This window comes from Apus apus, chromosome 9 (assembly GCF_020740795.1).
Source record: "Apus apus isolate bApuApu2 chromosome 9, bApuApu2.pri.cur, whole genome shotgun sequence".
NCBI lineage: Eukaryota > Metazoa > Chordata > Aves > Apodiformes > Apodidae > Apus > Apus apus.
In genome coordinates this window covers 12,203,554-12,220,910 of record NC_067290.1, presented here as the reverse complement: position 1 = coordinate 12,220,910, position 17,357 = coordinate 12,203,554, and the positions used below count along the sequence as shown (strand labels likewise).

General features: G+C 38.5%; 1 protein-coding gene across 1 annotated transcript in view; it reads right to left on the bottom strand.

Annotated features, from left to right (window-relative positions):
- The window catches only part of DCP1A (decapping mRNA 1A), a 31,963-nt gene extending 17,299 nt beyond the window's left edge, over positions 1-14,664 (bottom strand). The window contains exons 1-4 of the mRNA XM_051627700.1: positions 14,490-14,664; positions 13,603-13,643; positions 12,443-12,570; positions 4,563-4,629 (exon numbers count right to left, since the gene is read on the bottom strand). Coding sequence (XP_051483660.1) covers positions 4,563-4,629; positions 12,443-12,570; positions 13,603-13,643; positions 14,490-14,624 — 371 coding nt within the window. The 5' untranslated portion in view covers positions 14,625-14,664. The remainder of the gene's footprint in view (positions 1-4,562; positions 4,630-12,442; positions 12,571-13,602; positions 13,644-14,489) is intronic.
- Positions 14,665-17,357: the final 2,693 nt, after the last annotated feature.

Genomic DNA, 17,357 nt, shown 5'->3' with positions numbered 1-17,357 from the left:
AAGAGGACATGAAAATTTTACCTGGAGTTAACACACTGCAAAAAGCAGTGAAGTGTACTCCCAGCTCCCAGCATATTAACACCTTGTGTCCTGCCTGAATACAAACCTAATACATAGCTGACCGAAGTTTAAAAGTTTTCATTTGCTACAAGGTTTATACAAACTGTCAAATCACTGTACAATTTATTTCCAATCCAGACAGCACTGGTCTGTCTCTCATGACATTTGCCTACAGTAAACACAACTTCTGTAAAACCATCATAGTTGGACATTTTTTCAATAAAATACGTGGACATTCAAGCATGTGTTATATAAAAAGCACACATATTATACCATACAGAGTAAATTACATTTTTACTCTTTACTTCCTAACATGCATTTTTTCTGTCTTTAACCAAATCAAGCCATGTTATTGAACAAAATAAATTACCTGCAGGTCTACAACACAACGTTTTTTCCAGCCTTTGGTGCCTACAGTTCATTCACCACTTCTACTCCACTCCTACCTGCCTCAAGTGCCAAAACCCTTCAATTTAAAAGACAGTTATGATATGCAAGATGTGTCCTTGATACATTTAATTAAAAAAAGGCAGCATACACTTCTACTTCTAATCCATATGCAGTTCACAAGATATACACGGCTGTGCAATGCGCTAAAGCTTATCCTTTTGAAATAAACACACACCAGCCTGTAATCCCTTCTTTTTTAAGCCTGCATTAATGAAATATGTTAAGGAAAAACAAGCGCTGTAAACAGGGCAGAGCTCTGGAGCTGGCAAGTCACATGAGAACTCTCATATTGTGGAACTGATGGCTGATGGGGGAGCCAAGAGGCACCATCATAACAATCACATAAAGTGTCAATCATTTCAGGCTCCAGTTTCTTGGGGCACTCAGGGCTCAGGAGTAATTCTAGATTTTGTAGACTGTAATTAGATATTTATATATACCTGTATGAGACATCTCTAAGGAAAAAACAGGTCGAGTCTCAGAAATTTCTTCCCAGTTTTCTAGCAACTAAACCCATTTACTTCAGTAGAGTTTAGCTGCATTTATCTGAAGAAGGATTAGATGGCTTTTAAAAACTCAACATAGCTTTCAAAAATACTTGGAAAATGTTTAATCATACAAGCTGCATATTTAACCAGTTTATCATTATTAGTACAGCTTTCTGTTTGTAAGCAAGCACTCACCTGCAAAAAGAACTTGGAATGCAGAGGCCAATTGACATTGTCTGACAATTTCTAAGACCTGCAGCATGTGCTCATTTGGATGAAGCAGCTCAATACTGTATGAATGTTTCTATGGTGACACCCTGAGAGAACATTTTGTTCTAGCTCCCCACGTGGTCATACAGTCCTGACTTAGGACTTGTCTAAACTCAACTCGTAAAACTAGGGATGAGAAAGGGCAAGATAAAAGAACCAGAATACTTTGAGATTAAGTGTCAGAGTAATTGTATCAGAAAAAGTAAGTAGTTCAGTAAAAGGGAGAATTCTAGACAGCTGAAGTAATGTGTGTGCTGCCTGACAGGTGAAGCAAAGGCTTCAGTCTTGAGATCCTCCTTCTGCTCTTAACTAGGTGGTCCAGAAAGTTTCAACAAACCATCTTCCCATTAAAATAGTACTAACTGGTCTCATAGCAAAACATCTTCAAGGAGTACCTCCATTTCACAGAGATTTCTGAAAATCATGTCATAATAGTTTTCAATTGTCCATTATGAGGTGTAACCTTCTTATATTTGGGTTTTTTTAAAATAAAAATTATCTTCTTATGTAGATAACTCTCTAATAGCTATTCCTCCAACTTCTGTTTTGTGTAGATTACATTCAGATGGTGGTGCTGGAGTAGGTGTGAAAGAGTACCCTCACAAAACCTCCTGGGACATGCTCCCACTTTTAGTTTACTGCCTGTATATCAGAAGTCAGTTTAGGTCTGACTGTTAAAACAGGGTAATAAAGCCTATAAATTAACCTAAAAATAAAAAAACCCCTACAAATTTATGTCAGAATGCAACAGTTTCACAAAGATTTGAAAAACCCTTGTTTCTGTCCTACTTCTTCTAGAAAGCTCATCCCTCATAAACAATCTTGACTCAAATTAATTCCCTCTAAAGTTAGTTTGTTGAGTCCCATATTTTTTTTCAGTTCAGAAAAACCTAGAATTCTTTAAAATAAACCAACAGAGGAGTTCTGTGAGGCAAATGCCTTTGCTGGGGACATAAGTAAACTAATGCAAATCTGTACACTGAGCATGCTCTGCATGCAATCCAGGATTAAATCTTTTTTAAGCAAGGCCTGCTGTTTCTTTTTGTTATATCAGATAGTGGAAGAGGCACACATTCCTTTGGGGACACAGTAGCTGCTGTGACAGTTTGCTTAAGCGTATCTGCAGTTACAGCATTGAAAATATACCTGGCACAACCTCACAGAAGGGCAAGGGGAGGGAAAGAAGGGGAAGGAAGAAGAGGGGGAGAGAGAATGTGAGAACTGAAGTCTGTGATTACAAAGCCCACAAACACTAATTTACTTTTCTTTGGAAAGATAAGCCACCAAAATATAAATGGATGGCCTGCAATCTTGTTAACTCAGTCTGGCACAATAAGGTCAAGTCAAACAGCAGGAAAGGAGAATACAAATCTCCTTGAAACCTTTTATGGTTAAGTTTTTGAAGCACTGAGGTACTAAAAAGGCAGTACTCCTTCTTATCGGTGATACAGACACCCACACCTAAATGTAAGGGTGCCAATCCAAATTTCCACCCAAAACAAAGACAAAAAACTGTAGAACAAAACTGATACTCCAGGAAGACAACATAAATATTTATTTCAAAATAAACTGAACTAAGCCTGATGGAGCCTACTACCATGTGCTGAAACGCAGCTTTCCTTCTTTAAGACTCTATTTTTAAAATTAAAATGTGTATTTTAAGTTTTCTTGAGTACATCTTTCACCTCGGGATGAAATAATTCCTGCAATTTCATCCTCCTACGTGCAGAAAAGCACACAGAAGTATCAGCATTTTAATTTTTCTTCTGACTGCCTTCTACCTATTTTGGGTGAGAAAAAAGTTGATGTTTGTGGAAACAAATCTCAGCAAAATAGTATCAACCACTTTTCATTAAGTTTGTAACTAAAGCCTCCAAAGCGTAGCTTTTCCACCCTACAGTAACATGGAACTATAATGCCTTAATTTCATTTTCCCTAATACGAATCTTTAGATACTCAGAAGCTCTAAGGCACGCGCTTCCAGGTGAAGTGCGACTTCATTTGACAGGATTTTTAAAAAAATGTATGTAAATATACTTACATTAAATACTTTTCTCACCATGAAAACAACTGCAAATACTTGTTACCCCCAAATCAATACACAATTTAAAAAGCAACCCACAAAAAACTAGAAGTATTCAGACTTTCTATAATCTAATCATGAAGAAAGGCTTTAAGAAAAAAGCACTCAGATAATAAGACTTCAGGCTAGCAAAGATGATTTACACGTTTTTTATCCAAGTTAATGGCAGCAAAGACTAAAAATGATAGTAAAGTGAGGTCCTAACCAGCTCAGCAAAATTTAACTGTCTGCATGCTGTCAACATCCACCCAATAGATCTTAGGTGCACATTTGATTTCTCTAGTTTAACTTGTAGAAGTCTGAAGTGACAAAGCTCGATACGTATTCCCCAAAGTCTGCTTGATGCATTAACTCTAATTTCAGTTTCAAAGATACTTTTAATCCACAATCATTCCAATACCTACCACAAAAAATGCCCACATTTTCAAAATACATTTTAGCTTTTTGACCTTTCAAAATAATTTGTAATCTCAAACTTTCTAGGGTGCTGAGATCCTCCCACCACATGAATGTGTATCTGCATCATAAACCAGGGCAAAGCAATAATGCCAACTCTGGCACTTCTGCCTCTCTGTGTTAATAAAGGGAGGGGGGGAGAAAGGGAAAAAAAAAAACCAAACAACTTAAACAACAATCCAGAAGTTAGCAGCAAAAAGATTCTATTATTTAATAGTTTTGTTTACTCTCCTAACATCTCTTTAATTCTCTAAGATTCTACCTACTTCTCCCCCTATGCTCCAATGTTTCCACTTTAGTTAGGAATAATAACAAAGCCTTTAAAAAAACCCCAAAAACCAAAAAACAGCCCACCACCAAACAAATCACAAAACCAACCAAAACACAGTGGCCATAGTTTATTTGTATACACTTTCTGCATCAGATGATCCTTTGCCAGTATCTCTATACAAAATCAAGTATAAAATAAACAGTGTTCACACTTGCTTTCCCTGGAAAATGTCAACTAATACTTCAGCTCATTTTGTTACCACTTAACTGAAAACTTCAATGCTGCAAATTTTTTTAACCCCCACTTCTCCAAAAAAGCCAACTCACACCACAACATTTTGATTACTAAAAAAATTGTATCAGCAAGAACATTAGCATTTTCTGCATAAGGAGCGACAAAAAAAATAAAACACATTTAAGAAATATATTTTTTTTCTATATTGCATAAAAAGAATATTACAGAATAATAAGACCACAGTACTTACTTAGCCATGAGTTTTGCTATTCGATGACAGTCATTCTTGTCATAAAACCAGATACTGTAAATTGACACTTGGAAATAAGAAAAAAAGCAAGTGTAAGACAAACGGTTAAAAAAAAAATCAAATCATTAGGAAAAAAGAAAAACCCCCTCAGCAGTCCATTAGATCTGCAACATATGAATTGCCATCAGTTTTCACTTAAAAATTCTGTGTGACAGATTACTATTTAAAAAATAATCAGAAATAGCACGTGCAAATAAATACAACTTCAATCATATGAAATGCAAGAACTATAAGATGTTGACACTGTAAATAAGAAGTGGCAGGAATATGAAGTTTTAACTACCAGATTCCTTCTCACTACAGTTACAACATTCTGTTTTGAATTACTGATTTCATCACTTAAACTAGGCTAAAAATTTATTTTTTTTTTTTTAAACACATTCATTTAAAAATCCGTCAATTTTTGAAACTCAAGTATGACAGTTCAGTCAGAGGCTCTCTGGAATGTCCCCTCTCCAAATTCTTTTTATAAGAGAAGTAACTGTCTAGGAAAGAGGAAAAGCTCCAATCATACTGTCACATTCATGGAGCAACTAAGATTCATATTGAGCCCTACTCTTTGAAAGCATCAAGTTCACAGCAATGGGGGCAAAAGGGTTCCCTCTCAGCAAGACACTGGGCCCCATTCTGGCTTTCAGAATAAGTAAAATTACACTGAAAGTTGGCAGATTTAGACCCTGATCACTGAGCTTAAAGATACTCCACTGGAGTGACAAATTTTGTCAGTAGTGCCATATGCTATTCTTCATCACAACCCCACTTCAGAGGCCATTTTTACCCACGTACATACTCTCCTCTCTGTCCCCACAGTTGTGCCAACAGGACAAATCTGCAGAACTCTTTCCAACCCACTAAGCAGGTTATTTGAAATCTTGGTTCACCTGTAAAGTCTGTCAGCACATGGCGTATAAGTACATCAATGGCAACTGGACACCAAGTACATTACCATTACAATATTTTAATTCCTGAAAAAGACACTTTTAGCCTTTTAAAACTCATCTATATTCTGTGGTTCATGCCAATGTTTTTATGAAGTTGAAATCACTAGTTGATTAAAAAAATATGACTTAAAAGTGAAGGAAAGAAGTGTTAAAAAAAAACCCCATACAGCCTTTTCCAGCCAGATGTAGATTTTTATTTCAAGTTAAGTCCTTCCTCCTGCCCCCCAACTTTTTTTTGGCTCCTCAAAACACTCAAAAATCTCAACCAAAGCCCACTCAAAATTATTTCAAGCCATAGCCAAGAGGGCAGTTATTAACCAAAATTTTTTATCTAGACCTATTTACCCTTAGCTTACCGACCAAAACCCTTAAAAAAGTCATGCCCACACCTCACTTCTGTAACAATATCCTAACACAAACTCAGTTCTACTTTGCTTCTTTAAAAAAATTGTTTTATTAAATAATAACTATATTCCTTTGGGTGTTAGTTTATTCAGAAGTTACAGCTTAAGGAATAGACAACAAAGCTGTCATAAAAAATTAATACAGGATAATTTAAGGAGCTTTCTTCTTGTAAAAGATATAAGCCAATAAACAATAATTTCATACATGTAGCCAATGCTTATGAAATGTTTATTAATATTTACTTTTTAATACAACTGAATGGTCTACTCCATAGAAACCTGCAAATGTTTCCAGTTTGAGCTACTTCTTCAGTCATGTAGTATATTTTAACACTGAAGAAAAGCTCTTTCCCTTCCCTGACTCCATTATCAGACAAACTGCCAAGAGAAGAAAGCTTCTTCAAAAGCATGCTTGCTGAAGAAATGAAGATAAGGAACCTATAATGATATCTTAATGGGACACATGATAAAAGTCACACTTAATTCTGCCAGAAACAGACCTACAGAAGACCAGAAGTAGATTCAAATCTCAAGTTTAGTGTCCAGAGTATGAGGCTTTTTTCCACTTTGTACTACTGGCAAGCAATCAATAATGCAAAACATGAACAGTATTACAAAGATGTAAAGCAGATTATGAACAAGTAAACTTGGGCATTAGCTTAGATATGGTCCAACAGGCTGGAATGTTAACCTTCCTCTTTTCAAAATAGGACTAATTTATACTACCAGTTCTGCTCCCTTGCCCTAGAAGTTTGTGTGTGCATCTCAATGCATTTGATATATTTCTTGCATGCCATATATATCAACTGTATCGGATATATTTCTTGCATGCCTGCAAATTTAGCTATGAGCGTCCTTTTATTAAAACCAGAGAAGGCAATTACCAGTTCTTTTCAAATCATAGAATAGTTTAGGTTGGAAGGAACCTTAAAGGGACCCTTTTACTACACCCAGCATTAACATTACCTGAATGTTCATGTATCTAATGGCATATCTTTCTACTGCTGTCCTTTTAAGAGTTTGATCCAACAGCAGCTACTAAATTAAGTGACTCATTTTTCCTTTTAGTTCAACACTTTCTACCCAGCTTTTTGACACAGAATGCTGGACACCATCTTTAGTAATCATGTAGAAACAGTCTATAATCATCATCATCAATATCTTTCAGTTGGATTCACACTACATTTTAACACACACAAAGTCATGAGTAACTAATATCTCAGACAAATCAGATTCCATAAAATTAAAATAAGTAATCCATTATCTTAATCTACATTCTTCTCTGACATGTCATTTTTACTAGAATGAAACACTGATCCACAAATATTTATTTAAACACATAACACAACTTTTTTCCCTACTTGACTGGATCACAGAATCACACAATCAGAATCACAGAATCAATCACTAAAACTTGGCTGAAATTACTATAGGAAAAGAAAGAAATTCTGTGAAAATAAAAGCATTATGGAAGTCTTCCTGACCAAGACTAACAGCCAGATACATCAAATGGAAGGTCTCAGTCTCTTCTAAGCTGTGCTCCCATTGCTTCATGGGGCCACCAGCTTACTGTTCCCGTGCCACCCAGTTAGTAAATTTGAATTAAGAGTGGGAATAACAAAGTGCCACAGTGAGACAGAAACCTCTCTCGGTGGCAACATAAAATGAAGCTGCATCCCAAAGCTGTAGTTTCACCTTGTTTTTCATTGGAAGTAAGCAGAAAGAAGCAGTGTCACCATCCTTACTTTCCCACAACTTTGCCATTAACTCATTCTACCCCAATTCCTCCCTCTCCTTTTATGTGAGCTGAGTACATTTTAGTCCAGACAAGCTCCTTAATACCGTGCCAGTTTCAGAGATTCCAGACACCATAACTGTAGAAGAGTTTTATTTTACAGTTTCAATTTACATGTTCCTATACAATGAAGCAGAACAACTGAAGTGGGAGACAAAAACCTTTCAAACGCTCTCAGTAAAAGACTCATACTTTGAAACATGTCATACAAGGTAATAATGGAAACCAACCCGTTCTCATTCTCAAAGAAAAGCACATATATGCATCATTTGCATATGGTATATGCATCATTCTACACTTCAAACAGATCTCTCAAAGTTCACATTTCTTCCAGTAGCAAGGTTAGCTGAAATGCCACCTCTCCTCACTCTAGTATCTCCTTCATTGAGATTCCTCATTCACTTCTTATATTTTCCTCAATTTAAACATTAGCTTGACACATGGATTTATAAATCATTAGAATAAACTTTTTTTTTTTCTTTCCTTATTATTTTGAATATCTAAGGCCATTTCACAAATACAGTTCACAGCACAATCCCCCATGCAGTTGCACTGGAGTAAAGCAGCAGGTGGCAAACAGCATCCAGGATCAGGAACAATTTTAACAAACTGCCATCTGACAGTATAGTGCAGAATGAGAGGGATTACTGCTTTGCAAAGCTGAACCACAGTGGAACACCCCTTCTAGTTAGAGTGCCATCTTTTAGGTCAAACGAAATATTTTTAGAACTTCTTAACAGCTTTCAATAGTTCCTCCCCCTAGTTTGCATTGCTGCTTCTGTTATAAAGGTATCAAGAACAGGCTCCTTTCTTATCTCAGACTAAACCACTGGGTTAATGTGCTTGCTGGAGACCCATTCTGCTTTGGCAATCACAGAGATATGTTATACTTAATGCACTGACAGCCAGGAACAAAGGTGATAGTGTGAGACCTTCCCTACCAGTAAAAATGTCCTGTTTTGAAACCAGTCAGGAGCTCTCACAAAGAACTTTAAAAGGCATTTGAAAGAAATGTGACTTATTTTGCTTTTGCTGTTCTGAATGAGTTTAATTACTGATAATATAACAAGTCCACAAGACAGCACTTTGTAACTGAGTTTTCCACTTAGAGGTGTAAATTACCCTTGGACAGGAATAAGAAGCAAGCAAGAAAATAGAAAAAAACAAAGAACCCCACACCAAACATCATTTATTTTAATACCCGAGTTTGATGCTAAGCATCTCTTTTTGCAGCACCATGGAAATCAATCTCTCTGAACTCCCAAATGAGCTAGCTTGGATTAAAAAGCCTTTTAATCAAGACCAACACCATGGATACAGAGGGAAAGTTATAAATGAGAAAGACTTAGAAGAATATGTCTTACAGACTTGAAGAGGTAAGTTGGCTATTGCTTAAAGCTTTGAATAATTTTCCTCTTTTGTTAAGCAAGCTATCAACTATCAGCTCCAAATTCTCACTCTAAAGATGGAAACAAAGCACTGAACTTCCAGATTGGACTGTTACAGGCAGAACTGTATGCGTTTCTTTAAGACAGAGTTTAACATACTAGTCACAAAATACAATCTTAGGTTCATAAAAAAAAAAGTCAATGGGATTCAGTGCTTCATGAACAAATACTCTGAAAACTATAAAGAATGAGCACTCATCCAGAGGGAAAGTAAAGACAATGATCAAATGTACCTGGTAACACATATTCAGACTAAGCAATAATAAACAGCACAATACGTATGAAGTATAATCTAAAAAAATTCTACCTTTTAAAAGGAATTCAAAATTTCATTAAGTCAAACAATTTTTTTTAGTCATTTCTTGATTTGTCTGCATTTGGAGATACCTCCTTTCTTTAATTCTAACAATTAAAAAGTAGAATGCATTTGTATATTTACCACTGTAACTGATGTAATGTCTCACAGCTTCTTAGTCACACCCCTGTCATTTTTACTTTAGGATCTGATGTCTCATGAATAAATGCTTTAAGTTTTTGGGCAGCATTATATACAACTTTTAAAGCAGACAGACTCTCAAACTTTTGGGTTCAAATATTCTTCTACAGCTTGAACCCTATTATGTAGGCAGAATGAATTTGAGAAGAAAAATTCTGAAGCTGGGACAATGTGATATGCAAATCATTCTTATACCCTCCAGCCTCTTAAGGGTTGCTAATCATTGCAGTACATTTCCTCAAGCAAGATACATAAAAACACCCTTCAATAACAGGGCTGTTGCTAACACTCTGTATATGAGTTTTTCCTTGCATAACCCAACAGCCCATCCTCTTCCAGTAATTAAAGGATCTCAGAAGAACTTCACATGAAGCTTCTAGAGGTACACAACATTAACCACTGACTTAAAATTATTATGGAATTAGTCCCAAAAATGCAAAGGTTTTTCATGCTAGCAGGCAGCTGAGCAGAACTGGACGCTCTTCTACATGAAAACAATTTGGACAAGAATGCCCTAGTCTATCCATACAAATAAAACATGTATATGTTGAAGTTTGACTGCAAATAAAAAAAACTCAAAAAACAATGCCACCACAACACTAAGGATTAAGTTTCATGAATACTATGCAGATAGAGGCAAACAGCTCTAACAGTGAACATTTCAAACGTTGTTTTTTTTTTCTAACTCACACAGGGGAGTGTGGGAAAACGTGGGAAACTGCATGTAAGGAAAAAAATAAACACAACCATGAAATACAACATGTAAGGGAGTTAGCAGTGCTGAAATCATAAGGAATAAAAAGCCTAGATGCTGCTTTCTATGCTGTTAAGCTTCTTCTTGAAAAAAAAAAGCAAAGTCCAGCAGAGCACACAAAAACTGATCTGCTGCTTATGTGTGACATTCTGGGAAATAACAGTTGCAATCAGTGTGGACTGTTTCTGGTCATGCTACCACCCTCTTCTAGGAGACAGCACAGTGATGAAAGAAAGGATAATTTCTGATCCAAGTTTTTTTAAATTATAATAAAAAAGATCTAAGAGGAAAAAGAATAGTCTTCTTTACTTCAGAATACATTTTCCATACCCAGTCTATGATATTTTCCTTGCTCACCTTTGTATGAATTTCTTCCTTCCTTGTATTTTTCTATGTCATCTCTATCCTAACACCCATGAACCTCCCACAGATCTTGTGCAAATGTCCCACAGGAAAATGGGAGCTTTTATTAATGAGAGAAAGGCATTTAATTAGCTTTACGGCTTTCTAATGAACTCACACACAGCCTGCCTTCTCTGATTGCTTCCTTTAAGTGAGCCAATAGTCATTCCCACTTGCACACACCATTCCACATCAGCAAGCCCAGCAAACAAATGAATCAACTTCCTGCTTCCCGTATGTAACCAATCTCGTAATTGCAAATCTGTCACCTCATCAGCCACCCTACCCCTACCACCATTGCCTACAGCTCCTCTTCCTTACAAACCAAGCAACCTGCTTAAACATCCAACTAAATGCAGTATTTTTTCCCCCTATCAGTTTCTTTCTAGTAATTTACTTCCCTAATCTCTTAGAATTCTCAACTTGCTGACAAGTTTTGACTTTTTTCCTCTTGATGACCATTACAGAAGGAGGATTTCTAAGACTATTAAACAGAAGTATCCACCTACCTTAAGCTGTTATTTGCCACCATAATGGAATCTATCCTACTCCCCCCACAGATCCTAGAGGCTTTCCAAGGGGGAAACAGGAAGCGATTCACATTTGACAGTTCTTTTAGGTACACTGAAGCATAGCAGTGCTCCTATCTAGAATTCAAGGGAACATTCTGATAGGAAGAAGACATGGTGTTGAGGAAGTGCTGTATCCAGAAGGGATACAGGTTCTCCAAGTAATTCAGTAAGGGGGACCTGTCACTAGACAGCAGCAAACTAGTTTCAAGGACTTTGCCTCGAAAAGAGGACATGAAATTGTACCTTTTATCAGGAGGACCCTCTGCTCTGTGGGGTGCCTTTTATTTATCTACTTCAGTAACAGGAATTTCTTATACACATACACTTTCTGCTCCTCTCTTTATGGCCTACATAATTTTATACTTTGAGCTCTTTGGAGCTCTTTTAGCCTGTACCTAATTGGAACGGTACACTGGGACTCTGATGCTCCACTGATGACCCCAAACAGTTATAGAATTCAAAAAGAAGCAAGATACTGACTACTTAATCTGTATAACCACTATATCAGCACCCAGACTTGCTAGACTCTAGACTCCAGGAAATTTGCTACAGACATCTATTGCCTGAGTTCAAAACCTATTGTGGAAAAAGAAACCTTCAACCTAGAGCTGAGTAATTTCTCAGCTTCTTCAAGTAGCTACTGATTAATATTTAATTTTTCACTTGCAAAAGAAGACACTCTTAGATCTGTTCCTGGTGTTAAATACTTTCAAAGTCAATATTCACTATTCTTCCATAGTTTTTGTTAATGCTATAGCTCTTTAGATTAAACCTATACTAATACTGAACTTAGGATATGCTCTTCCTATTGATAGCAGGTGGTCATCATAATCTAATAACCCAGCTATCTAAGTAAATCTGGCACTGCAGACAGAAAACATCATCAGACATTTTTATTGGAACCTTTCCATTACATTACACTTGAAACAGATGTAACAGTAATCAGAATTGGTCTAAGATATAAAACAGATCATGCAGTTTGTATAGATTAAAGAAAGTTATACTCACAGCTAGCATTTCTGTAGAGAAGAAAAGGTTCATGGAGCTGAAACTCCAAATCTTTATTTACTGGTTCAACCAGGTTGTGCATGTTCAGTCGATTCACTATCGTAAAACCATGATAAGGAGAAGCCGACCTATTGTTTCAATTAAAACAAAGACAAGGATTAATACCTTGGCCAACATATGCAACTTCCTAAAACCGCTATGAATTAATCTTCAAATCTCTGTTGCTTTATTACCTGAAGCTTTAGCAGTCCTGAAACTCTAACAGTTGTTCTTCTATGCCATTTATTGGCATGCCAACTAATTTCATGAGTTAAGTCTTTTATTGTGCCTAAGATAACTTGTTTGAAAATTTCAGCTAGTCACAAGGAAACTTTTTGCTTAGTTTTTTTCAGTTTGGCTGGTTTCCTTACACTTAGTATATCCAAGCTTTGACCTAGAGCAAAGTGGACAGGAACCAGTTATTAGTATCCCTTCACAGTGCCAGGATAAAATATTGTGATTACCTGGCCTATGATAGTCTGTTTCAGGATGGGTTACGTCTGCATTACTTATATCTCTTACACTCAAGAGTGTGTTATTTCATTGTTATATTTCTGAGATGCCTGTAATCTAACACTTAAGTCCATGATGGGTTTTACATGCTGGTTCTCCTTCCCACCCCCTCGTCCCATCCCATGTAACTGGAAAATTCTTTCATGGCTTTGAAAGATCTCAAACTTTTAAGCAACTTTGTCAATTTACAAAGCTGTTAGGAAATTGCAGAAATTAAGTTAGAACAGATGATTTAATATGCCATCTGTATTTTTTCCATAATAAGTTGTAGGCCACAAAGGAAGACTTGGCATTTAACAAACTCAATACATTAACAAATGCTGTTTGATTAACAAAATAAGCTCGATAAATTGGTTTTGTTTGTGTGGATAAATATGCACCATTCATCAGGTTTTATGACTTTTCAGCAGTACTTCTGGGTGCTTTTGGCAGTTATTCACCAATGTGCAGAGTTTATTCTTTTCAAATGAGTACACAGAACTTAAGAGTTGGACAATAATTATGAGTTTACCAGATGCAGTAAACCCAGCGTGAAAACTACACACAAAGCCACCTGAGGTTTGTTTTCTTAAGGAAATTGAAAGAAAAAAAATCATAATACCCCTTACCTTTTGTACACAAACAGGGTCCCTTCTATGTCAGTTTTCTCCTACAAAAGAGAGGAGCTGCATTTAAGGGATAAGCTTATTCACACAGTTATGTAGCTTTTGTATAGCATTTTAATTACAGATTTATAATATTCTTGCCTTCCTTATTTTAAATATGGACAGTTAATTTGTTTGCAAATACGAAACAGTTGTTATTTAAACAGTGGCAATGGCAGCACAGCCAGCAACAGAACAAACAACTGCCTGGACGCTGTTTCATACCTCATGTTTCAAAGCAACTTTCACCATATGCTGGTGACCCGCAAGCACAGAAAGCCATGCACCTCTGGTGCAGCATAAAACAACGTCAGGTTCCACATACTCTGGTTTCTAGTTTTGTGATAAAACTGGCAGTCAAGCAGAAACTGCGTTTTGATGCAAGGATGGATACTAACAATTCTCAAATACCCTTCCTGAATCAGGGCTCTGTTCAACATGCATCAACAACAAATTACAGTTAAATAATAAAAAAGAGTCGACCCAGGAACGGCCACCGAGAGCAAAAGTCACCTCAAGCCCCACAGCTGCTTCGGCCTCAGCTGCCCCACCTCCGCGAACAAGGCTGTGCCCTCCCGTGCCCAGGCACGGGCTCTCCGCTCCCTTCGGGGTCGGCACCTCCGCGGGGGAAGGCACCCGAATCCCAAACTTCCCCGGGGGCGAGAGCAGCCCCCGCCGGGGCCCTGCGCCGAGAGGCCGGGACAGGCAGCTGCCGGGGAGAGGGAGGGCACAGGCGAGCGGAGTCCCGGCCCCGCCACCCACGGTCGGCGCCGCGAAGGTCCGGCCCGGGGCCCCGCCACCGCCCCCCGGGCCGGGCGTGGGGAGGGCCAGACCCGCTCCTCCGCACTTACCCACTCGTTGGCCTTCGGGCTGAAGCTGTAGAGCGCTACCTGGCCGGTCACGTCGGCGATGCTGGTGATGTACGGGTCGTGCTGCTTCAGGGCCGCCAGGCTGATCTCCTGCCCTGCTCTGCTCACCGCCTCCATCTTGGATCCCGGCACCCACCCGCGGGGGGGCAAGAAGCGGCCGCGCGGTGTCACCGGCGCACCCGTCCCCGCCGCCGGCCGGAACGCCGAGCCCCGCGCCTGCCGTTCCGCCGGGCGCTGAGGCAGCCCGGAGCGGGGAGGCTCCTCCCGCCCCTGCGCGGAAAACGCTACGTGGGGTTCGACCTGGGGCGGGGCCGCCGGGCCCTGGCGTGTCCCGCGGGGCTGCCGCGCACCGGGTTAGCGGGCGGCGGGCGCTTGGGGCGGCTGCGCCTCCGGCAGGGCACAGCCGAGCCCTGGGTCCCGAGCGCCCAGCGGGCCTGGCCACGCCGAGCAGGGCGCGGGGCTCCCTCCCTGCTCCCCGCGCGTCCAGCCGGCTGCAGCTCCATCCGGGGGGTGTCAGACGCGTTGTCGCTCAGATTCCCCTCACATTCCTGCGAGGAAAGGACTTTCAGTCCTTTGTGGAATGGGGGATCCTATCAACCACCCTACCCAGCTCCGCTCCCTGTTACTTGCTCCCCCGAGCATCTTGTGTCAGTTTATCCGTTTATGGTTGACTTCCTCTGAACTGCCTCTCCGCATCTGGGCGTGTCATGAAGAAAAACAGCCTTGTGTCAGTGGAATGGATTAAGCTAAAGATCTGTGCACGGTTTACACTGTCAGAGATAATTATTTTTATGGTTATTATTTATTTAAGCACATTAGTAACACTTCTGAGTTTGCCGGAGGGTGACGTGTGGAGCCCCGTGAGCCGGGGCACAGGCGGGAGGAACATCTGCACTTCGGGGGTGATACTGTTGGATCACCTGTTCATCCTTACCTGGTATCTGAGGATTTCACAGTCTGCGGTAGCAGAGTATGGAATTGTTAATATTTTAAAGAATTTTAGAACTAAGTATTTTTTTCAGGCATAGTAAACATATCAACTGTCCAGTTTGTACAATATTAAGTTTCCTGGAACAAGAACAAGATAACATGCAGTGCACTGAGCTTTGGTCCTGCTTTATTTATGTATTTATTTATGTATTTATTTATTTATTTTAAAATCATTAGTGGATTTTAAGAATGGAAAAGTATAGAACATTCAGTAGAACCAAGAACCAAAGCATGAATGACTTCCAAGGTAACATCACTAAGCTTCAACCATCTTTGTAGCATTGTATGCAATCTGACAGGAAGAAAACAGGCTTGTAAATTTCTAAACAAAACCATGCTTGTGGCAAGCCTCTGACCCTTCTGAGAATGTAAAGAATTTCCTCTAAGCTCTCTATTACTACAGGTCATGTTCTTCTACATTGCAGGTGGACATACTTCTGATTTTAATACAGTTTTACAGTATAATCCTCTCTGTCCAATGGCAGACATTTAATGCACAAGCTATAAACAAGGATCCAGCAGTTGTGTGGTTCCATAAAAAGTGTTTCTGGAAAGCTGTGGAAATATAAACTTCAAGTATAATATAATTTATTTTTTTTTTTAATTATGAAAGTAAAGCTTTTTGGAGAGAGCATTAATTTAGCTGTTTTCATGTCAGACAGTTCTAGTACAAAGACATTTATTGGAAAAAAAAAATGTAACAGGGACACGAAATTCCTTTTTCCTTCATCCCCGTATCTCAATCCTGAATCCTAACACCTAAGCATCAGTAAAAATAAATAAATAACATAAAATGGGGTCTTAGAGCTTCATAAACCTTCCATTCCCTTCTAATGGTTTTATCAGAGGAAGGCCCAAGCTAATCCCTAACATTTGGGTTTTCAGTGGTTCTGTTAGTAAAACACATAAAATTATTTCCATCAAGGGTTAATGCCACTTATTATTTTGTCAAAAAATACTTCAGTGTAAAATGTTTAGATATTTTTCAGTAACGAAAAGCTAGTTTGAGGAAGTTAGTGTGAAAACAATAGAGACAAACAACATTCCAAGGGCTAAAAAGAAAAAGACAAAATCTTTTTTTAAAATCTCTTTTTTAAAATGACATTTTAAACATCTGCATCAAACTGCTCCTTTCTGCAAGATTACTGTAAAGAAAAGATATATTTCAAAGCAAAAATCTTATTGGCAAAGGACAGTCTTGTGCTGTGCAAGAGTTTCTCAAGTGTGAAAACTTCTTGGCTTCATCTTGAATTAAAAGTGAAACATGAGGAGCATTGATAAAAAAGAGAAGTGGTGGTTTCAAGTTATGGATTGTTCACTTTCTTCGTCTGCTAATTTCAGTCCTGCATTTTAGTGAATTTACTCTCCCTGCCTTTCTTCACTGTTGTTGCATTGGAGTAAAGTATTTTATGTCAGAAATGAGTCTGCCATCTGCTTCATCCACCTTGAAGTGCACCCCAATATGTGACCTCAGTTTAAACTGAAATGTTAGTTGTATCCATTCTGTGATAATTGTGTATTGCAAATCTCTGTCCTCCCTTGAAGCTGCGCAGCAGTTACTGCTAGAGAAATCTTCATCTATCATTCTCTGTTCCTGGTTCATGCACTGAACCAGGTAGAAGTAGAATCATGCCCATTTTGATGTTTTCTCTCTGAGTGGGACAGATTCCACTTGTATTTCAACAAGAGAAGAGAGCACTACATTCTTTGTTTCAGTTATTCAGCTGAGGTTTTATAGGACAGGAGATGATGATTTATTACCCTAAGTACTACTGTCTACTTCATATATGTTAATATTAAGGTAGAAATAATAAAGACCCTCTTTTACACCTTCATTTGCTTGTGACAGCATGGCTGAGT